This window comes from Taeniopygia guttata, chromosome 1 (assembly GCF_048771995.1).
Source record: "Taeniopygia guttata chromosome 1, bTaeGut7.mat, whole genome shotgun sequence".
Classification (NCBI taxonomy): Eukaryota; Metazoa; Chordata; class Aves; order Passeriformes; family Estrildidae; genus Taeniopygia; species Taeniopygia guttata.
In genome coordinates this window covers 101,339,583-101,364,197 of record NC_133024.1, presented here as the reverse complement: position 1 = coordinate 101,364,197, position 24,615 = coordinate 101,339,583, and the positions used below count along the sequence as shown (strand labels likewise).

Here is a 24,615-nt window from a genome sequence, read left to right as displayed (position 1 = left end):
ATCCCTGCTGTGCCCATGTGTTCTCTCGCTCTTCAATTTGGCACAGGCTCACTCCAGGGGAAACAGGGCAGCATCCCCACAGGAGATCCGTGCTTACAGAGCTCCAGCCCTTGATCCACAGCATGAGTAAAAAAAAACAAAACCCTTTTCGTTCCACGGACAATGGAGATGTTCAACCCAGAACACAAAAATCTACTACTTTGATCCAGCAGTCTGCACCTAAGGTGGTAAATATCATGGTGTCCTGACAAGTAAGAGTGCACAACTGATCTTTAAGGTTTGGTTTTTTTTTTCATTTCTTTAACTCTAGTTCTATCTTACTTATATAAGAAGGATCTCTTAAAATTTGACTTCAATCTTAAGTAAGAACAACATCTTACAATAAGGATTTCCTTATGCTAATTGCATGGAATGCTAATCGATTGTTAGTAATTTCACTTTTTTGAGAATCTTGTTTCCTTGCATCATGAAGAGAAAGAGGTACATGAAATTACACAGGATGAGCCCACAGGTTTGAATTGAACCTCTTGTCTAAGCCAGCTCAGTAAACACAGTTCTATGTTTGTACCTAATCATTCAAAGGCAGCTGGATGGGATGCTGGTCAAACATCACTTCAGATGGGAAATGGACTCTGAAAATGGACTTGGAATTGTGTGATCTTGGAATTTAAAAAAAGAGAATTTCTCTCCTACAATATCTTTGCCCATGCCCTCACAATCTTTCCTATTTCTCCCAGTATTTCTTACTCAATTTCCTTCTATGCCTTTCCCACAATTTACTGCTGTTCTTTTTGTATCACAGAAACCCATTTTCACTGTTGGATTGCTCCCTTCAGATTGTCTAATGGGCTAAACCCACTACACCTTTTTCTATCTTCCAAGGAAAATGATTAGAGGGAATGGTGACTTCAATTCCAATTCTATCATCAACCTTTTCATGTGCACATGTAAAAAACTATCTTTCAAACTGAAAATATGATGAGGATCTTGCCTACTATGATCTAAAATGCCATAATTTAATTATTTAGTCACAGATTTACTTCTTTTACATTTTGGTCAGCTTTCCCCCATCAAATCCCACTGATCAGCTGATATGCACCATGGTCAGAAATGCTCCAAGTTACATGTAATCCATTTTGTCATGTTTAATCCTTGTGGGGTCATTTTTAACCCACGGCTTCACTAAGACATTCAAGGCTCTGTTTGTGCTCATGTTTCTTTTCAAGCTTGAGCAGTGATCCCAGAAGGTACACTTACACCTATGTCCACCTGTGACCTCAATGAAGTTACTGCAGACTAAAGAAATAAACCTACAAGAGCCTAAATGATGTAAGATAACTTTTGAAACCTGTCTCAATTTTGTGTACTCATGTATCCTGAATTAACCCCTCTCAGTTTCTTCAAAACTATTTGCTGATAACTGTATAAAGTGATGTTTACTCAGTCCTAAATTCTGGCAGCTTCCTTTACAATCCTTTCTCCCAATTTGTAAAAGGTATATAGTGTATATAGAAGATTTCAGAACTGTCAGCTCTTACAGCAGACAGCAAGCATGCTTTGAAAACTAGGCTATATATATAGATTTCAAACTCATAGCACTTCAACTTCTGCCAAGATTATGTAATAAAAGATTTTATTACTTAAATACTTGCAGAGGCTGACCTTGTGTAGATGACGATGTCAGCCTCACTAAATTTGCTAATTCTTTATGTATCACACCTGAAAAAATATCAGTGAAACTTAAAAATACAAGGATACTTTTTTATTCCACATCACTGTGAAACCAAAGCATCAAAAGCTTACAAGATTCAGCCTGTCAAGCATTTCATACAGGTATGCTACGAATAAAATGAATAACAGAAAAATAAGTATTTTAACATTTACTGGGAAGATCACAAAGAAAGGCAGTATTTTCTGGCTTAAGCTCTGATAACAAGAACAGTAAGATAGCAAAACCTACTTGAATGTGAAATAAATTAAACTAATTCATTACTCACCCTTAAAGAGATTATCTTCACTTCTAACTTTTAGAAACAAGCTGTGGTTAACTTAATACTCACTAAAGCTCAGCCACAACTTGAAACACAATTTAATACCCAAAATTTGGATGCAGCTCTCAGACAAAGTTTACTCAAGTTTTTGACACTCTATACACCAGCCCCTCAAACTCATCATGTTTTCTGATGCCCTGATAATTTTTATCTGCTTTATTTACCACAAATAGCACTAAAGAGTCTCAGAAGAAACTATTGTATTGCTGACAATTCAAAAGGAAACAGTGCATTAATTTTCCTATCATTAGGCTATCTCCTGACTCCTACGAGGAATAAAGATGTATAAATTAAGCACTAACACAAACATAAATTATTTCAAAGAAGCCTAGCAACCATCTCTCTCTCAAAAAACTGCTTTTTAAAAACATCACTCTTCTAAACATGGTTTACAAATAACAGATGAGTCTGAGCCAGACACAAAACCTTTCAAAGCTCCTGACCTGCTCACAAGTAGTTCCATAAATTCACTCAGTCATACACAGTCTAGTTAGTTGTCAAACTGCCATTGCATACAAAAAGCACAAAACAAACAGCTCTAAAATCCTATGTGGTCTATACAAAATCAGTTATGAGAAATCCAAATGGTACTCACCACATGAAGAATTTTGTTCTCTGTTTCATATACTGTGCAATCCTGAAAAAGGAAAGCAGAAAAAGCAGGTTAAATTGGTCCAATCATGTTCCCTTCCTTGGCTTACCCTTGAAAGAACAGAACTGAATTGAAGAGTTTTTAGGATGAAACAACATATTTCAAAGACAGAAATATTTAAACAGAATGGAAAGTTTGAAGCTACCGCTGAAAGGAAAGGAAATACTGGTAAATGCTCATAACTATTCACTAGCTCTAGTTGTTTCCTTTCTTGAGACAGACAACAGCCTCCCCAGTTTATATGCTTTTGGCAAGTACCAGTCTACCACATAAGTACCATATAAGTACCACATGTCTACCACATAAGTGCCTTCCACCAGGCGTCCCTGAGCATGGACAAAAATGACCTGCTTCTAGTGGTGCCACTGGAAAACAGAGATACCAGCAACAGTGACTGGTATTAAGTGACTGAGATGAACAATTCTTGCTGAGCTGAACTGACATTTTCGCACACTGCTGAATAAGGGAAGGAAAACCTTGGAGGAGAGGGAAGAGGAGTTTATTGATAGTTTATAACACACCCTGACAAGGGGGAGGAGAAACACTGCACACAAAGCACACACATTAAGCCTGAGGCACACACAGCCTGCTGGGACTGGGGGTACATTCTCATTACCTCATGCAGCATGTGAGGCAGCTTCCATAAGCAACACCAACAGATGTTGCTGGGACTGGGACTGCGAAAGTTTTTCTGACAGGCCATAATCTCAGTGGATATAAGGAAATAAAATTCCCAAGGCAGAGAGCACATGAAATAGAATCAATATTGGTGAAAGAACCACTGTTAAGTTCATTCAGCTGCTGTAACTTTGTGGTAATTAGTGCAAGCTCTGTTTAGAACAGATGCTTTATATCCTATCTAACAAACCACATGAAAGATGTGACTAAGTTTTCATGTTTAAAGTCTCATTTTAAAATCAATTTATCCTGCAAGAAAACCAACTTTTTTATATGAAACTGTTTCAAAACAACAGGAAAATATTTTTTAATCCATTGAACACTTCAACTGTTACTCAGGCAAGAAAAGCCAATGTGTTCTTAGGCTGTAGATAAAGCCACCTATGCAGAAGTAGCAGGTTGATCAGGAAGCAGTTTCCTAATAACAGCTGTTGGCATTCAGGAAACATTTGCCAGTAAGTATAGCCAGAAAGAAAATCTAACACATTTAATTATATGCAGACATCACTGAAGTATTTGCAATCTTAGTAGCAAAACACACATTTCATTGTTATATGTGGGAGGGCATGTAACATTTTAAATCTGGATACATCTATTTTCTGCATGGTTACTTATGAATCATTTTGCAAAAATAGCAGGAAGAGATTGCAACGTTTATATTGAAGAAAAAAAGTGCTTTTAAGCAGACCTAATAATTTCACTGGTAATAGGAAGAGTTTACTATAAGTTTAAATACTCAGTTAAAAGAGGATACTATTTAGGAAGTCTCACTACTAAGGGAAGAAGGATTTCATTTCAAACGCTGTAGGCGTTTATTACAAACAAGAAAGCAGTGAATGACAGAGAAATACTGCTATATCCTTGAACTGAAAACTCCCTCACAACCACGAAGGAAGCTAAAGCAATATGCTTTCTTCTGGCAAACCAAGACTGTATGTAAAAAAAAAAAAAAAAAAAATGAAATACTTCTGAATCCACGAAAGATAGTAAAACAAGTGGGAAACTTCTCAGTCATCCAGTCTATAAATAGATTCATCCTGAATTTCCCTCCTCAACACACAATTCCCTACAAATCCAGGGTTTGGGTAGAGGAATTGCTAAACAAGTTCATCACATAGTAACAGCAGATTGTTGATACTACATCTTTGCATTCAGGCAAGAGGAAAATTAACAGTTTAGTGAACCATAAAAGACAGAAAGACTGGAGGACAGCAGATGCAACACTTAGGTAAAAAAAAATTACAAAATACACTTTCTATACATTAATGACATCCAACTAAACATAATTCAAGCATGAACTCTGGGAAATGTGCAGGAATGTCAAGAACCATGATGGCAACCCAGAGCAGCCCTGAAGTCCAGGATTCAAAGAAACTTAGGAAAAGGTCACCAAGCTGATCCCTCCAGCTTGTTTCCACTTCCTGCAGCCATCCCTAGAGTTGAGGGCTGAGACTGCTTCTGAATGACCCCAGGTGCAAAAATCACATGCCACTTTCTGTCACAGGGAACAGTTTATTTCCCCTTTGCTGCCTTGTGCTTTGTCTTTAAGCAAGGGCTGAAGAGAACTGTGCCCACCCTCCCCAAACACCCCTTGGTGGAATGGTAGGGTTCCTGCTTATTACTGGGGGCCTCTACCATTTACAGTTATTGCTTTTTTATACCCATTTCATCTCACCGAAAAGAGCTTAAAGCACTTGAGAACTATAAAAAGTCTCTAACTATGCAATTAGAAATAATTTTTTATTCTTAGTAGCAATACCACCCACACCTGGAAAATGTCTTTTTCTTCCATACAAGCCTATATCTTACTCCTGAAAGAATTTCTTTAATATCTGTTTAACTAGAGTATCAAAATATTGCAATTAAGGTAAGAAACAGATCATATGCAAGTTTAACATCAACTTTTTTTCTGCTTTAGAAAAGCAAGAACACACACAAAAATCTGCAACCAAGTTTTACTCCTACACAAGCTAAAAATTTGCTATTCTCCTAGTTAAACCAATACAGTGATTATCCCTGAACTGAAAGGCACAGTTACAGCAAGGAGGAGATGTATTACTTCTACCTGTTTATTCTCTGAACTTTGCATATATATGCACTGCCATACTGTAAGTATAGCTAGGCTATGTGATCTTATTACCAACCAAAATAAACTTCAGCTGAAACTCTGTTAGGTTATCTTCTAATTGTGGATTATTTTCTAAAACATTAATAACACACACGTTAATGAAGCAAAAAAAAAAAAAAAAAGTCATGTTAATTTACATTTCCTGAAGATATGGTCAAATACTGGCCATTAGTAGTTTAAGGGAGAAAAATGGCAGAGTATCATCCATAAGAAAAATGAGAGATTTAAAACGGAAATACATGGAACAACTTAATGACTAATATCAGATCTTCATGGTCACTCTTTCCAGCTCTATCTCATGCACAAAAATGGCAAAAGGGACCTTTGTCATACAGCTGGAACTAGGCTAAAATCCTAAACAAAGAGAAACAAGAGCTCCAAAACTAGAAGGGAAAAAAAAAAAAAAAAAAACAAACAATAAGGGAGGAAGATAAGAGCAGCAAGAACAAACCACACAAATTAAGGAGCAGGTTCTTCTGCATTTTCAATCCAAGTACATTTTCAAAACCTAATTTTAAGACTAGCAAGACCTACACCACACTGTAGCTGAGAGGCATTGCTTATTTCTTCCAGAAATTCTGACCTTCATAACCTTCACATGGTCTCTACAAAAAAAATAAAATTAAGTTGTATCTGCACAGATCCTACCATAATGTCATAAGGAATAATTGCTGAAAACGTTTAAATTAAACCCACTGAATCAGACAGCATTGACTGGTGACAACACTGCAAAATGTACACATTTTACCCATCCTATCCCAGACATTGCTGGAACAAATCAGACATGAGATAACATGTATAAAATACAAATATCTGTGGACTTTTTTTGTTTTCAAAAGCAGTGCTTATGATACTTTATTTTTCCTTTTGTTTTTTCTTTTAACCTCAGTATTACCACTTTCTTTTTAAACATTTGTCTTATTATCTCAAAGAAGTGGGGAATGGGAAAAGCTAATTACACTAGTACTTTTCTTACTCTTTGTTTTCTTGTCACCCACATTGATTATGTCTCAATTCAAAAAGTGAAGAACTGAGATAGACAATCTGCCAACTTACCCTACTGCTCCCATGCCCCACAAATAAAAAATGTTCATGCAGTTCTCCAGTACTATAACGGTGGGATAAGTATTCTGCAGAAAACATTTCTATTTTTGCATCTATATGATCTGGTTTACAAGTCCAAGTTGGCAACCTGTCAAATTACCTATTGCAATTACCTGTCAAACATTTCTCTCAGGATATTTGCAGGCTATAATCTTAAAACTTTCCATCATTATTACCACTACTACAGCTATTAATATTATTCATGGTTTTGCCAGGTATTCCAGGCAGCTGATGCACTGCACTCTTCTTGGGAGTCTTAAGTTCCTGTCAACTCTATACTTTACTTCAAAATACAATTATGCTAGTTCAGAAAAAGAAATATACACATAGAAATATTTAATGGATTAAAAAAGGGAGAAATGCAGAAATATATGCATTAAATCTTTCACCAACATTTCAGCAGTTTTAGTAATCCTTACATCACAGTACCCAAGAGATGGCATGGACTTCTTTCATTATATTTTCTTGTTCAGCAGAATGCCTTAGTTGCTAACATATATGTAGTCATCCTAATCTATTTTTTCCTACAGGGCAAGGCAAATTCCTAGGTAGAACTGATATAAAAGCAGACTACATGACTTTCAGGAACAAACCCCAAAAGTCACAATTGTCAGGTAACATATTAACCTAAAAATGTCCTTTGTAAATTCATATGATAGTAGCATTGCCTAAAAAGGCAGGCTGTGTGATCAACTCAAGTGAAGCAACCTGTGAAGAGCAAGAGCTTGACATGAAATCATTAATTCTCTGGGTAGCTTTTATGATGCTTGTAGTGGAGCTCATTCACTTATTTCTTCATTCATTTTTCTCGGCAGTCCAACTGAATCTACAGGAAGCTAATATACATATGTATGTTTATGTATGTGAATATTGTACTATTTTTTTCAATATGTTGCAAATAAAAATGTAGGTAATTGTGTTGAGAACATTATTTTAAAAGTGGTAGTAAAATTACCTGGAAAATGCATGAGAAATCCCACTCATCTGCCATGTCTAGTTTAAAGAGGGCTAGATTTTACATACTGCTTAAAAATATGTCTGAAAGAATTGTTGTCACCATTATTATTCAAGTCATGCAAAATATTCTAATCTATGCAATTCCCGTTTTCTATTTGTAACAAAAATAATGAATTACATGATTGCTTAAAAGAGGGTTCAGACTCTCATAAATTGCCAAACCTTTGGCATAAAACCCTCTTGAGCAATGTAGCCATTGGTTGGAATTAAGCCAAACAATCCTTCATATCTCTTTGCTTCTCAAATTGATTAAAACTGTAACTGAATACTTTAATAGCAGTATAAGTAAAATGAAAGATCTGTTGGTCTTGCTACTTAGCAACAATAAAAAATAATTAACTTGAAATGCCCAGATCATAGCTTCCAGCCCCTACAGTCTCATTAGTGTAAAATAAGTTGTTCTGGCTTCAAGGTGCCTGTTTGAGTGTCCCTAGGTCCAGGGAATTTATGTCATTGGCTCTAGAAGGGCTCATTTGATTTGAATTTGCCCAATTCAGCTAAAGCAAGAGAGCCACAAGACTGGGTTTTGCTGGAGTCATCACTGAAGGTTTTCACAAAAGTTCTCAACAATAATGATGACAAAGTCTAAATCTTGGCCAATATATGAAGGTGGCAAAAGTTTTACAACCTTTAGTGTACTTTCATTCATTATCATCCTTTATCACGTCTCAGACAAAGAGACTGGTACATAGTTTCCAAACAGGTACAAGGATTAGACAGGCTGAGTTCATTTAGCATTTCACTAATTAGAAAATACATGGGAAATATATCTAATAAAGCTGATGGCAGGAATAAACAATGACAGCTTTGAAATAGTAGACTAGAATGAATGATATCCTATAATGGTTTGGGCTGGAAGGGACCTTAAAGATCATCTAGTTCCTATACCACTGCCATGAGCAGGGATGCCACCCTCTAGACCAGGTTACTCAGGGCCCCATCCAGCCTGGCCTTGAACACTGCCAGGGATGGGGTACCACAACTCCTCTGGACAACTTGTTCCAGTGCCTCACCACCCTCACACCAAAGAATTTCTTCCCAATATCTAATCTAGAACTGCCCTCTTTCAGTTTAAAGCCATTCCCCTTTATCCTGTTACTACATGCCCTTGTGAAAAGTCCCTCTCCAGCTCTTTTGTAGCCCCCTTTAGGCACTGGAAGGCTGCTTATAAGGTGTCCCTGAAGCATTCTCTTTTCCAGGCTGAACAACTCACTTGGCCTGTTTTCATAGAAGAGGCACTCCAGCCCTCTGATCATCTTTGTGGTGTCCTCTGGAGTCGTTCCAACAGATCCACATCCTTCTTACATGGGGCCCCAGAGCTGGATGCAGCCCTGCAGGTGGGGTATCTCAAGAATGGAGTAGGGTGGGGTAATCACCTCCCTTGACCTGCTTTTGAAGCAGCCCAGGATATGGCTGGCTATGACAAAACGCTGTGTTCCGTAGAGCATGATGATTAGAAAACTGATGGATAGCATGGAATCCTGCTTAGACTGTGATTTACAGGTATGTCTGGGTAATTACTGGAATAATAGAATACAAACTTGCAGATATACAGCTCCATTCAACCTCCTCCTCCAACCCTCCTTTAAAAGTAAAAGGAGCAAACAAACCTTAAATCCCCCAAAAGTAACAGTCTCCTCTAGCAACAGGCTAAGAAATAAGAGCATGACACAGTCAGTCGTTTCCTGATGTGCTTTACCACATCTTATATTTTAAGAGGTCTAGCAGGTCGTTGGATACAAAAGGTATGGGGTTTTGGACACTGAAAATTACAAATGTTGGGAACAGAGAGGAGGGAAAAGGAAATATCTTTCTTCTGTCTCTTACCTAACTAAAATGCAATAGCAAGCTCCTCCAAGCTATACAACACTCAGTGCTTGCACAGGTAACCCTTGGCTGCTGCCACACAAAATTAAATTTCAAAGTTACACAGACACTGTTAATCTACACTGTATTTCTAAGTAACAATCCCAAAATATGCTATTTCCATGATTCTCTTTCCTCTGCGCTGCTCAAAAATTCTCCCATTATGGCTGTTTCAACTGCGACAGTCCCAGGGAGCTCTATCCTCAACTCTCCCTTTTTCTGCAACCTCTTCCCTATTGCTCAGCAGCCTCCTAAAATCATGCTGCTTTAATTATCATCTCTGTATGGATGAGTCACAGATCTCTCAGCCCTTCTGTTCACATTCACAGATCAGAATCTCCTTCTGGATATTTGCCACCAGCCCTAACACAGGATGCTGAAGAGCTGAAATCACGTTTCTTCCCAAACGCTCCCTGTTCCCCCTTTCTTTCCCTATCTCTGTCAACAGCTCCACCACCTTATGTCCCACAAGCTCACAACCTGGGTGCCATTTTCAACTCCTCTTCGCTTCCCACACAAATCCTGTCGATTTCATTCCCACTGCTGTTCAGAAATATTTGCTTTCTTTCTCAATTATGCTACAGTTATTCAATTCCTGAAATTTCTTCCCACTGGGTCTATAACATCCTCATTCTATTATAGTTAATTCCCTTCCCCTCCACACTAAAGCCAGAACTCATCTGAACCTGCAGGACCCACTCTTTCCTTGCCCATTGGAGATGTGCATAAGAACTGAGAGAGGTGGGAGAAAGCAGAATGGTGAGCAGGCGTCACAGTAAAAGGAGAAGGAAAAAATCTCTATTGGGAAAATACAATGCAAGCTACTAAATAAATGCTATAAAAAAGGACATTGCTTATGCAACCTACACACATGCTTCTAGAAGTCTAGAGCCTTTCCCTGAAAATGCAATAAACCTGCAGTACTCTAAGTTCATAACCCTTGTGTACAAACTAATAGCAATTACCCAGCCTATTGAGTACAAAGAATTGCTTTAATTTTAGTTAAACAATCTGCGTGGAGTGGCACCTATCACCATAGTAACAGAATACTTCACGTAGAAATTTAATACAACTTACATAAATCACCCACAGACCAAGCAACTACTGGGGAAAATTGCTTGCTGGATTAAGAGCGATGCAATAGGTACACTAAGCTCTTTTATTATATCTTTCTGAAGTAATTTTCTATTTCCAATTATTTCTCCCTTCTGCAAAAGACATGTTGCTTTATGTTGCTTTCCTTAGGGATCTGGTCACATATTAATTCTTACTTTGCATGTACAGAGTTACACCTCTTCCTTTTTTCTAAATGAGCCAGCACACCATTCAGTCAGAAACCACAGCCAGTATTTCAGCATCAACTAAAATCACTGATACTTGCTCATATATCCTTCAGAATCCAAGTGCTTACATGGTCCTAGTCAAATTTCAGATGCTCAGATGATTTCTCTACTTGGTGACATTCTCAGAGGCAAAAAAAAATCCACTGAAACTATCAACAGATGAGAGATAGGAACTGAGGAAGAAATTGTCTATCCAAAGGAAAAAAAACAAAGTCAAAACACTTCCCACACCTCTAAATATGCTTCAAACATTCAAAACTATTTTATTATTGGCATGCAAAATAGAGCTTGTAGCACAATGTATTGAGCAATTCTTAAGTTTTCAATGTCACTTACAAGACAATTTAGAGGTAAATAACTTTTTAATTTTTCAGTTCTGCTTTTCCTCTAGTAGTGTCATGGCAAATAATCCTGGTTCTAAAAATACAACTGCAGCAAAAATATTTCATGGTTTATATTTGTCTAGGTGATTATTTTGCCAATAGAAAAAAATTAATTAACTGAACTGGAAAAAAAAGTACTAATATTTAGGTAGACCACATTCCAGGCTGGGCTACAACATCAATGTTTCATATTGGATCATCTCAAATATATGTATTTGTAATGGATTTAAGCAAACACACACATACATATTCCTGAAATAAATATAGACACTACACTAATTTATGCTTAAGGAACTTACTTGCTACTTAGCAACACATGGTTTCTGTAACTCCCTGTACTGAACTGGAATCTTGCTTCACTGTACCTGGTTACAGAGACTGCCCTGCCTCTGGGAAGGGAGATCAGTTTCCAAAGTAATAGAAATGCAGTCTCAGGCTTCACATCTACTGATATGACCACCACAATACATCACATTAATCATGAAAGTTATCATGCATAAAGAATTACACAGTAAGAGTGGCATATCCTCTGTGTGCCTCATTTAGATGGAGACTGTGATGCCACTCAGTGTGCACAGACACACTGCCCACATCAGTCTAACAAAAAAAAAAAAGCTTTTGTTTATAGGAAACATGAGATACAAAACTGTATTTTCTCTCTCGTCTACACTTTATCTCAGTTTTCACCAACTTTCTGCAACTTTCTGCATGTGGTTCCATGAATGGGTTCCATAGTCCCCGGACTCCCACTGTCACCTTGACTCAGTCAAGCTCGATTTCTTAGAAAAATTTAACAGCTGCATTGGTTTACCAACATTTCAAAAGATTTCATATCCTTTCAAAAAGAATACTCTTTTCACAAATTACTCTCCTTTGTGTTTCACTTTCCCCCCCCATGTTCAGAGACTATCAGTCATTAATCCATAAGAAAAGCAAGCAAACAAACAAACAAACAAGCCTAAAAATAACAAAACAAGCCAATATTAACTCATTTTTGCTTTCTGGTCACTATGTTTTTTACATACTAAGCAATATTGAGTAGTTTGGTGGGTTTTGGTTTTGTTCTTTCTTTTTTTTTCTCCTTCTATTCCCTAGGAAGAGAAATTACTTTTTCAGAGAATGGAAAAGAAAACAAATTCTCATTTACAGAGTGGCAGCTTCACAAGATACTTTGAAAATGTCACATCACAGACATACACAGCTTAGAAAGAAAACCCCATACCTCTTTACAGCACCTATCTCAATGACAACTAATGAGTAATCAAATTAGTTTTAGTAGAGGTTCATCCCAATAAACTATTACTGACTTTTGAATCTTTCAGTTTTTCCATACCTAATTCCATTTCAAAAAGCACTTCAAAACTTACATCAAAAGAGAATATATATACAAGTGAGCAATTTCAAGGAGAAAAAACCTGTATAATCAAATAGCAGAAACAAACTACCAGAATCAGAAAAAGGCATCAATGCTAAGTACCTTGGGCACTTTTTACATTACAGTAAATTACATCTGAAATTTTCCATAAAAGTGTGCTTTAAGAAAAATAAGCTACTTTCCTATGAAAAAAACATAGCTAAAGAGCATATATTTATACATACTTCGATATAGCTCCTTGTAAACAAACAACAGTTTCATGCTTCCCACAATCCTTTAGTTTCGATTTTTGACTATATATACATTATATGCGTTACACATTAACTTTTACAATTGAAGAGAATAACTGCACAGATCAGTAAGTATCCTGAAACACCACTACTGAGAGCTGCTTTGAAACCTATAGAACAGAAAATCTTGCATAAGAGCAGCAATTGAAGGATATAAGTGAATTCCAGTCAGCCTTACTTACAATCAGTTATAATACTCTCATATGAAGACCCTTTTGATTTCATATATATAGGCAGATATTGCCTGTGAACTGTTTTCAAGGTGAGCTATTTAATTATTACTTTCCTCCACAACTCTCTAGCTACATATTTGTACACTTACCCCTTACTTGAACACTTATCAAAAATGGGGCATTTGTATAAACAGTGTGTTATGCATATAAATAAAAAACTTCAAGAATGTGGCCTCTTTGTCATGCAGCATTTTTATCTAAAAGAGGGGGGAATGAAGTGTTTATTACCGCAGCAGGCTTACAAAGTTTTTTCTGCAAACATTTGGTAATAAAATTGAAGTGGAAAGAATCATGCTAAAAATGTAAATAAAAAACTTTAAAATGGAATATGCAACTGTCTCCAGCAAACATATGTTGCTTTGAAAATCCCGATAATCTGGAGGTGCAAAGCAGCTTTAATGATGATCCAATCACAGCTTCACACCACTAAACTATTAAAATAATTTTATTAGCTAAAGATACCTGAGGTAATTAGCAATTTGGTATGATCTGACATTTTAAAATTTTAAGCTATATTTAGTGAGTCCTTAAAGTCCTTAATAATTAGGACTTAAAAACAAAAGTGAGGAATTGTGATAGAAAATATGAGAGATAATTTGTAAGACTGGTACTCAGGATATTAATTATTCTTCTCTATTCATGAATTTGACACTGTCCTTAACTAATGAATAGAACCACTTTATATCACTGCATTTGGGTTCTGAGTCAGAGCAGGGGAGCTAGAAAGGTAAATTTCCATTTTATCCTTTTAACTGGAAAACAAGCCTCTACTTACATTTCTCAGTGAAACAACATTTGAAACATTTGAGTTTACAGCTGTGTGATTACAAAATCCACAATGCCATAAAAAATAGTGCATTTCTCAAGAAATAATTTGTGATCCTTTTCAATTTCTTTCATCTGAAAACCAGCCATGGCTAAAAGCCCAACAGAAGTATTCGCTAGGATGGGAAGTGTGTGCATTGGGCAAGAGATATACGGATGCTTTCTTTTTTATATCTTTAAATGGGAAAAAGTTCCAAAACTCTCAGTTAAACCAGTGCACTTCTGTGTGCTCTACAGCACAGCTTTCAGCTCAAAATCACAGGTGCCCATGAAGTCCAGACAGTGCATTTGTGCAGGATTATATTGGTCTCTTTGCTATCTTCCATCCTGGCTGCTACCTCCCAAATTGCATCACTCAGGTTCTCACCCTGTGTCATCCAAAATCTGAGGTTACCTCCAGAAGTTGCAGTGAGACAGCTGATGTCAGAAGTGTGCTCTGTGGCAACAATGCAAGACAGATCCAACAATGCAAGACTGCTCTCCATCTCCACTCCGCTTACACAGCATTGCTTCCACCACAGCTCTTCAAAGAGGTCTTTAGGCAGAGAATTAAATGCAGTGAAGCTTTTCTAAAGGAATATTTACAGGCCTATAGCTATGCTTCTACTGCAGCATATTCCTGAGTAAATCTCACAAGACACTAAAGCTGCAAGATAAACATCTTGTTTTAAAATTAAATAAACACCACAAACCATTGTGAAAGCTGATTAAGGAAAGTAACAAATATGTGATGAGGGCTACTAATGATCACTATTAAAGAGCAGTAAAAGAAATAGTGTGTTCAGCAGCAAAGTTTTCTTTAACTGTCTTATAACTTACAAAGTCAATAAAAAATTACTTTTCAGATATTACCAAGATTTACAGGGCTTCCATTTTAAAGAAAAAAAGCTTCTTTAGTGAAACCTTAATGAATTCCTAAGGAATAAGAGCATTGAGAATGAAAATAAAAACTATCTACAGATTGCCTAAGAAAGCAAGAAATCTTCTGTTCTCTAAAGTTATCAGCGTAGCTACTGCTACCTTTCTAAACTAAAATGAGCACACTCAAAAGAACCAGTTCTTGGTACCCTCTGAAGCTGAATAACCCAACTACCTAAGTCAACAGCAAGACTTTAATGAACACCATCAAGACATGCTCTCATGTTCTTCCTGATCCGCATCTGTGACCGGAATAATTCTGTTGACACAAATCTAAATTCATTAATGAACCAAATGGGAACAAAGCACAACCCAAAACAATCTCACACACACACAACCTGTCCACCCATAGTTCTTTAACATCTATCCCCTACCATCAAGAAACAACAGGCCATTTTAATGCGTAGCAGAGGAAACAGAAAGTGTAGATAATGCTCAGTCTTCAATTCCTACTGAGAGGCAGATATGTGTAGGAGAGAGAGTGCAAGGAAATGGTAGCAAAAATAATACTCTTGTGGATTTATTTGTTTTTTAAATTCTTTTTTTTTTTCCTCCAGTTTTTTTGCAAGGGAAGAGTTTATTATGAAAATGAACAAGAATGCAAGCCCCGAATTAGAGAAGCCATCAGCAAGGAGGACAGTATTCAGAGTCAAAACTTGCAGAAGATGTTGTGAAACAATATCTGAAAATCTAAGGGGGAGGAAAAAAAACCTAAGCCAAAATAAAGCAGCTGCACAGAAAGAGATGATACAGTGATAACTTGCAGTGCTCTGAGGGACCTGCTCTCACTGGCAAATATCCACTGCACACGGGCCTGTCAGGCCTTGGGCAATGTGCAACACACAGAGAAAACCTGAGAGTTAAAACAAAGTATGTGTCTACCCACATTTTGTGCCAAAATCTGTCTCTAACTCCAACTTTTCTAATTATTCATAATTTAAAACATAGACACTCAATAGGTTTTCTTAGACATCATCCTTATGAAAGTGATACAATACTGTCCTTTTGCTTCATTATCCATTTAGCTCTGATAATGAGGGGGACACCCAATATAATTTAATTCTATACAGAAACACAGTATTACAATTAGCTTCAAAATGTGCAAAACAATTAAAAGAAGCCACCTTAGGTTTAGTGCTTTTTATTCTTCATCTTGACTAATGAATTGGGGTTTTTTGTTTTGGTTAATAAATCTAAGCATCGGCTGTAACTTAAACAACGCAAAAATATCCTGATGGAACTCAGCTACTGAAGTTCTATTCTTAAATTTTACAAAATTCTTTAAAAAGTTAAAAGTTATTAAAAAATACCTTTAATCATTATAAGAAAATTTTCACTACTGTTAAAAAGAAAAATTGCATCCTTGCCTTCTGTAGACTTTTTACAAAAAAACCTAAGCTAGTAAGGTACTACATAATACTTTGCATAAAAAAGAAAACAAGATTCTGAGACAGAAAAAAACGCCTGATGAGGTGATATTGAAAGATTTAATTTACAGCCATAAGAAAGCACAATGAAGATTCTCAGTGTGTTCAGTGAACATATTAAAAAAACAGTAGCTAATTTTGAAATTCTACATTAGAATGCATTTAAGTACAGCTCAAACTACATGTGTTTGAGACTACTAATGGAATTTTTCATTATTGTTCTTCTGAATACAGCCCAATTCAATTTCAGTACATGCTTAAATTTAGGTACATAAATGCTCCCTTTTACTTCAAAGTATGGATTCATGAACTGCTTTCTGATTGCAGAATTATCTTGGTTTTGGAGAAGGTAAAAATGGTGTTCTCCAAAGGTATTAAATAGTAACATTTATTCTCATTCACACTGAAAAATATACTTAGAAAAATATCAACCTACACCACGGTGAATTAGCAGTATCATGGATAGGGATTAATTTTTCAGATGAATTGATACTGACCTAATTCCTGGGAAATACTGCCGTGGTTGCTACTTTACCCACATTCTCATTAATAGGGGACACATGAAAATTGATCAGGTGGCTCTTTCCCTCATCTAAAAACTATCTAAGGACAATGATGCACAGCCACTGTGGAAAATGACCAGTCTGGACAGCTGGGTCAGAAGTTTAGTTTTTCTTAGTTTGGTGTGATGCTTGTGAAAACCAGAAAGTCTCCTCAGTGCTCCTACTACCTAGCCCACTCTCTCCCTTTTTCTTCATTCTACCTTCTCAAGTACAAACAATCCCTCAAACTTCTGCTTGGCAGCAAACAGAGTTTACAGTTCACCAGAACAGCAGACACAGAGACAGCCCAAACCCTCACACAGAAGGGTGGGTGGGGAAGGTTCTCAGGTTTGCACTCCACAGTGAAGCTCATTAAGCAAGTTACTTCTCAGTAACTACTTCTGGATTTTTTGAAAGCAGGATACACAAAAATATAATCAAAATATTCTAACCACCTCATGGCAACATGTTTCAACAGGTGTCTAGATGATACAAACCTTAGGAAAGAAAGGATTACTAAAGTTCAATATAAACAGATCCTTTGAACCAGACAGGTAATTAAAATTTAAAGACAAAATGTAAGAAATTAAATATGCAAATTATCAAATAGTTATCTCAATTTGTAGTGATTATTTCATACTAGAGAACCCAAGATAAATATTATTGCTGAGATATGCAGAGCCATATACATAGCACAACACAAACTAGTACTACAAAACCAGAAAACAGAATTTTTAAAAAGCATTTACTAAATACTAGTATTCCCTTATTTTGGTTGGACAATGATACAGACAGTATTAAACAAAATTGTGGGGAAGAAAGTAATAGCCATTTACAGTTCAGGAAAAAATAAACTGCTAAGCAGACTGTCTCATACCTGTTGTACTATTGTTGTTAGCTCCAGACAGAGTTGTATGACATTATTTCGTGTTACTGAGTAATCTGTGACAGCAGCAAAAGGTGATCTAAAAATAAAAGAAAAAAAAAAGTTGAATAGCACTAGCAGATATCCACTTGCAGTTTTAAGTTCCTCTTTCAGAAATTCCATTTATAAAAACATTATTTCTAACAGTTTACTTCTGGACTACCTTTACTCCCCCAGAAGCCCAGCTGACCTTCTGCAATGGTTTGGGAATACCCTTACAAAGACAGCCAGAGGCACTACTTCCTCCTGTGATATGAACGGTGTCCAGATGTGAATGAGATCAGAGAAGCTTTTGGCTGATTCACTGGGATTCTTGGGATTTGATCTAATATCTGGTGGAAGTAGCAGAGGGACTCAGAATGGGTAGAATCTTTATCTAGAGGGGGAAACAACATTTAAAGCCAGAGATGCATCAAAGAATGCTGAGAAGTGGAAGCACAACCAAACATTCTCACACACTATGCTACAGCCAGCACTGCTTAGTGAAATGAACAGTGCAATCCAACATTCACAGACCTTACCTACGTGTGTCTTAGCCTTTAAAAACTTCACATTAGGATGTTTAAAATGCTTGTCTACCTGGAAACTTGCTTGCTTTCTAGAGGCACTGCTAAAATGCATTTTGTTAGCAAAACTGGCAGTCATCTAATTTGTGTTCTATAAGCCTCTCAAACTGTAAGCTCATATATATGACCTATATTCTTTATTCAAGAAGTAGCCAAACACTAGGCAGGACTGTTATTTTCTCTAAGAGGAGTCAAGAGCTTGACTTTATCAGTGTTTCAAATAAGGATTTTATGGGCATTATTAGCATCACAACGATAGCATTTGTTCCTAATATACCTGCGCTTCAAACATTTAAAACAAACAAAAAAAAGCTGGTGCTAGTGAGGTAGTTTTTATATTAGGATGGGCGACTAATCCCTTCCTCAACTGGCTTCTTTCATCACTTCACACACAGTTGCATATTCCTTGAGGAGTTTTACAGCACTGCTTGGTATTATGCCTTCCTTATTTAAGCCTGAAGACATTTCCAGCACAAAGAACTTTGTTATAAACAAGTCCAAGTGCTAGCTGTAAATACTCTGTTTCTACTGGTACTAACAGGTTTCTAAATTACAGTAATTCTAAACACAGAATTACTGAAATTTTAGTGCAGACAGATTTGGAATTGTCCATTAATAACTCCATGTGAACTCGCCTATCTCTGACAGTTTCATCTCATGCTCTCTTTCTTCTCTAGTGCTTGCCATCCAGCTCTGATGGTTGATAAGACAGAATTAACTCTGAGGTGCTTAATTAAGTCTACCAGCTCTAATTTTATAGAACACATCACACAAGGACATACACTTTCTGCCTTTATTTTCTAAAGAGGAAACCAGTACACGCTTTCAAAATGAAAATACAGAAGCTGGGAGCTAAGGTAAGTTCCAAAAGGGGCCTTATGAACGTTATTGGACAGAGACATACACTCACAATTCAGAGCCAAGTTTTCTGCAGTATATTACAACCATACAGTAGGTACACACTAGAGCAGGCCAACCCATGGACACACCCAAAGATTATTTCTGAAGTTCAGGAGATACATGAGCATATTAAAGGATGAAAGGTAACTGAACTGCTTGGTTATGGAACCATAACTGAGTTCAAGAAGTACTTGGACAATGCTTTCAGGCACATGGTGTCATTCTTGGGGAGTCCTGTGCAGGGCCAGGAGTTGGACTCAGTGATTGTGATCCATTCTAAATCAGGGTATTCTGTGATAATTGTGTTTAAAGAAGTACATTAGTCAAGACGTACAAAACTGCTGATTTTCCTTCCATAATAGTAAATATCAAGGTTCTGAAATCTACCTCAAACCTTGATTTTAAAAAGGTCGTGTTCATTTAGGAACTTACTTTTATTGAAGATTAATGGACTCAAACCAGCAAATGGTATTATTTTACTTTAAGTATGGGTGTTAATACAATTTGATCCTGAAATTACACAACTGGAATTTATTTGACATTTCTCAGCCTCCAGCATTTATCTAAACAAAATCACACAGTAGGTTTTGTGATTCTAATACTGCATCATCTTCCCTCATACTTTTGTAATTTAGTTAGGTTTTCAGGGTTCATGAGGAAAACAATGGTATTTTTTACCATCATTACTCTTAGTGAAGATCATTAGAAATGCCCCAAATAAACTTTGTTGACTTTAAAGAACAGCCAGTTGGACTGAGACATTGCTCATTTTAGTCACATTTAAATTACAATGAAGATTTACTGGCAACAGCATGTCAAGCAGGCAGCAAGTGTGTCTGCAGGAGGGAGAAGACTACTACAAATCAACAGCTAAGATGTTAGATTTTGAGAAGTGCTTCACAACTTAAAAAGATAAGGAGGTAGGTCTATGTTTTATATAAACTCTACTCCTGCAGAAAACCTAAACTCTTGCAGATCTCTGTAGCTCTTAAACTAACTTCCTTGCATCGATTTTTACTGATGCCTCTCTGGAGTATTGCTGCAAACTGGACCAGTAAAATTGCAATTCCCTTTCCTCCCCATCCGCAGTTCAGAGCACACCCCTGGAGGCAATCTGCATGCATGATTACACAGCCACTACTACGTAAGCAACTGGATAAATGGTAAGGGTCTCTCCAAATATTTGTCTCCAAAGGAAACGTATTTTGGTATTCCATCCCAAGCCTCAACTTCAGTAGGCAAAATGCAGCAAGACATAATGTAACAACATGCCAGCAGTTCAAATCAAAATACCAACAGAAACTTCACTGTAGGATCATCGACTGGATTTCACATGAGACAAAAAATATCTTCATTGGCAATATGCCCACTGTTTATAATTTTAATACAACACAATATTATTGACTGTGAATAGATGAATCAACTTGTATAAATGCAAATAAAGCCTACATATACTATAACTTCAGGTGGCTGCTAAAACCCTTTCCTCCTTAAGACACACACCAAGTATAAGAAATTCCCTGTTTAATTAGACAACTTCTCTCTACTAAAAAAAAAAAAAAAATCCTTCTATCACCTTGCAATTTATATGCTTTTCTTTCAAAGCCACATTTTTCACAGTCCCTAGGTCTTTCAGGTCTGAAGTACCTCATACAGCTCCAGTTAAGAAAATTCCCTGAGAAGAACTTGCAATTTTCAACACACGTGCTGTCCAATTCGGTGCTTTTAATGTTAAACAGAACTAAAAAACTACCTTGGTCTGGGGCCACATGTTGCCCCACTTCCTGCTGTAACATCAATCTCAGTGTCTCATTGTCTCACCTCTCATAGTCATTTCCAAGATACTGCCAATACACATTTCCCTCTTTGTGGAACATTTTTTACTGTTTCTTTTGCAGTTTGTTTGCTCTACTTTCAAAATTGTGATTTTCTTTGCAACACCCACATGAAAACACCTCTGTAGCTCCACAGCATGCTTACCACATGCCCCTTCCACTCATTTCCTCTTCCAAACCTCTGCTGGTTTTCCATTTTGATTATTTGTCTAACCCTTCTACACCTGATATTTTAAGGAAAATAAATTTACACAATCACATGAATGCTTTTGCAAACACATTCAGGGTATTTTTTGCCTTTAGTCTCACATTTTCTCCATCCTTCTCCTTTCCAACATTTGAAGCCATTATTCATTTTCAAACCACTTTCACAAATGAGTGGGTAATAGGTTTCAAGGATAATTAAGTTCATAGACATTTTGTGATCATGAATACAGCTGGAAAAGTGGGAACCACAAAACTTTTCCACTATGCAAACCTACATTGTGAACCTTTACCTTATGAGACACCAGGGCAAGATGAAGAGCTTTGAAACACTTCATCCACAGGGAAAAAAACACTGCCGCTTACTTTTTATTTTCTTTTTTAACACTAAAGTAAATCAACTTCAATGCACTGATCTATATAGGATGTAAGGTTTTCCTAAGACAAGGCATGAAAAAGCTACTGGCTCTTTTCACACTTTTTTAAAGCACTGTTTGACATAAATAATCTAACACCTCTGAAATGTGAATTAGTTTATATACATGTAATGTAGGCTACAACACACATCCATATGTGTATACTTTATGAATTGAGACCTAATTAGCATTTTTAGCAGTATCAGCATCTTTCAGAATGAAAATATAAGTTATATTATCAAACTTTCATTAATGAAACCACCCTGAAGGACTGGTAGAAAAAACAGTCACATTAACATAGCACAACTAATTCCATCACAGAATTAAAAAATAATACAATTCAACAGCTATTAATAGTCATAACTATTGATTGCACATGAAGAAAAATAATTTTAAAACTATTTAAAATTTGTGAAGGAGATGCATACCCTATCTCTGTATTTCCACATTATCAGCTTTTTTGTCCTCATACACTGTAGCCTCATCTGTCTTCTTCATATAGCATTAAGGGAAAATAATACAGAAGTAATAACCAAGCACAGCCAACAGGACTGTATGAAGTTTCTAATAAAGGAGACTCTAAACCAGTAACACTTTCTGTGTAAGTAAGAAGTTATGGGCTTACCAACAATGTGCCTCTTTACTAAAACTACAAAATAGTCACAACATAAACATCACCAGGGCTCATTCAGCAAAAACAACGAGACAAAGAAACACAGCTGAATACAGCTGAATACATTCTACCTACAATGGAAGGAAATGTATGCACTGAGTATGTCACCATGGTGAAAAGAAGGACATCCATTTTGGAGTGGGGAATGTTCTCCTACTACAATGCTTTACATAATGCAGACTTAAAGGGTGTGCTAAACCTGAACACCCAGAATTGTTCATAAACCAAGAGCATATACATCATTGCAGGCTGCACTTCTCTGATGCATTGAAGCATCACCCTAAAAAGCCCATGGCATAAGGCTTGGAGAGCCTGCTCTGCTGTCAGCCACTGAAGTATTCAAATGTCCTTAACTTCAGAAACAGATTTTACTCTTATTTAATAGGATTTCTGTATGGATACAACTGCTTCACAGAAGTGTAGCAATTCATGCCCGTACCAAAATAATTTGCCCACCTGAGGTCTAGAAGTTACAGGATTACACCCCACTATTCTGTGAATGACCACCTTAAAAGCAGACCTAGACTTGTCAAAAAGGCCTTTTACTGTGAAAGTTTACATTTTTTTACTTCTGTCAGCAATTTTACCATATATTTTATATAATCAATGATTTCTATCTACAGTTAGGTTTTTTTCTGCACCTTCTTTTTCCATTTTGTTCATGTACTATGTGTTCAGACAGCAGTGGTAAGTTAATCAGACTGATGCACAACTGTCAGCCTGTTAGCTTTTCTTTGGCCACAGCACTGAAAGTCTTGAATAGAAAATCTATCTCCACAAAATCTCTTTGTTTCTCCTACTTAGACTGCAGTGATATCTGCAGCAGCAGTTCAAGTTTTTTATTTTCAAAAAGGGGATAGTGCTAGTATGAAAAACAGGAGTTACAGAAGAGTTGCTGTGAAAGACATATTGAATCTCTGCCCACACAGATGGCTGAGTCAAACAGTACTCTAGAAAAATCCAGTGGTGCTTGACAAATCCTAATTCACGATCAATAAAATCTGTGACACAACAACAGACGCAAAATGTAGCAGTTATCTCATGGGAAGTTGACTGTATTTTCTTAAATTCTTAAAAGAAAAAAAAAACCTACCACATTATCTTAGTGTCTCTTTAATGAGAACTCACATAGTCCTAAAAAAACCAACCCTTCCTCACTCCTATTCACTAAGTCTGCGCTTATAGTTTATACAGGTATTAGTCCTATTGTTAATATCCAAAATATTCTACTGATGCTGCACCAGATATATGGTATAGACAGTCCTTGCTCAGATAATATGGCCCAAACACTAGACCAGACAGGAAGAACCCCAGAAGCAAAACTAAGAATTCTCTTCTTGCTTAGTGCAATCTGCAGGAAATACAGATTTCCAGGGATTTTGGTTGGCAAACAAAACTGAAGTGGGGTGAAGGAGAATGAAGAGAACATATCAAACCATGAACAATGTGGAAGACGACATCACCAGAAGTTTGTGCTGGGATTGCAAGGAGAGAAATGGGAAGAGACAGAGCTCATGAAGCTGTCATCAAGTGTCACCTCACTTCAGGTTTGCCAAGGATCCTTCCTTTTCCACAAAGAACAATACAGTTCTTCCCAGTCAAGACTACAATAATGAGCTGTACCTGTTAAATCCAGCTGTCCCATGAAAGCAAAATATATGACTTACAGTGGGACTTGAAGAGGAATAATAACATGCTCAAAGGATTTGTAAAATCTTTTTGCTCCCAAGGCCGTCTTCACTTTGCAGCAGCTTCTGACTCTTTAGGAGACAAACTCAACACTCAAAGTTGTGCCAGCTTCTGAAGAAGATACAACCTTCTGTCTGCCTGTCAGGTGGTCTGCTAAGATCTGGGAGAAAATCTATTGGATGAATGATGAGTCCTTCATTCAGGACTCGTCATGATTTCAGTACTGCAACCAATAGGTATCAGCAAATTAGTAGAAAATAAATGAGCTGGGAGTACAGTACAAGACCTGGCTGTGTCCTAATCAGAGAGGAAGCTACTTATAAGCATTAGTAAATGCTCTAAACTTGGGACTCAGAAGAATTTTCTGGGATCTCTACGGTATCATTACTTTCCAGTTGATGCTTCCCTCTAGCCAACTGAGAGGTTTTCACTGGTGTCATTGAAGATACAAGTAACATGGTAAAATCCTAACAGAATTTTGTTAAAAACAGGAAAAAGTAGCTGCAGCTCTCAAATCCTTGAAGTGTTCATGCTGCTTTTAGATCACCATGGAAAAAGCTCTGGATGGATAATGT

At 36.8% G+C, this 24,615-nt stretch overlaps 1 protein-coding gene across 9 annotated transcripts in view; it reads right to left on the bottom strand.

Annotated features, from left to right (window-relative positions):
- CNKSR2 (connector enhancer of kinase suppressor of Ras 2) overlaps positions 1–24,615 on the bottom strand; it is a 204,120-nt gene that overhangs the window by 128,730 nt on the left and 50,775 nt on the right. For all 9 annotated transcript variants that reach the window (XM_030282021.4, XM_072934511.1, XM_072934519.1 and 6 more), the window contains exons 4-5: positions 17,710–17,797; positions 2,647–2,688 (exon numbers count right to left, since the gene is read on the bottom strand). In XM_030282021.4, coding sequence (XP_030137881.4) covers positions 2,647–2,688; positions 17,710–17,797 — 130 coding nt within the window. The remainder of the gene's footprint in view (positions 1–2,646; positions 2,689–17,709; positions 17,798–24,615) is intronic.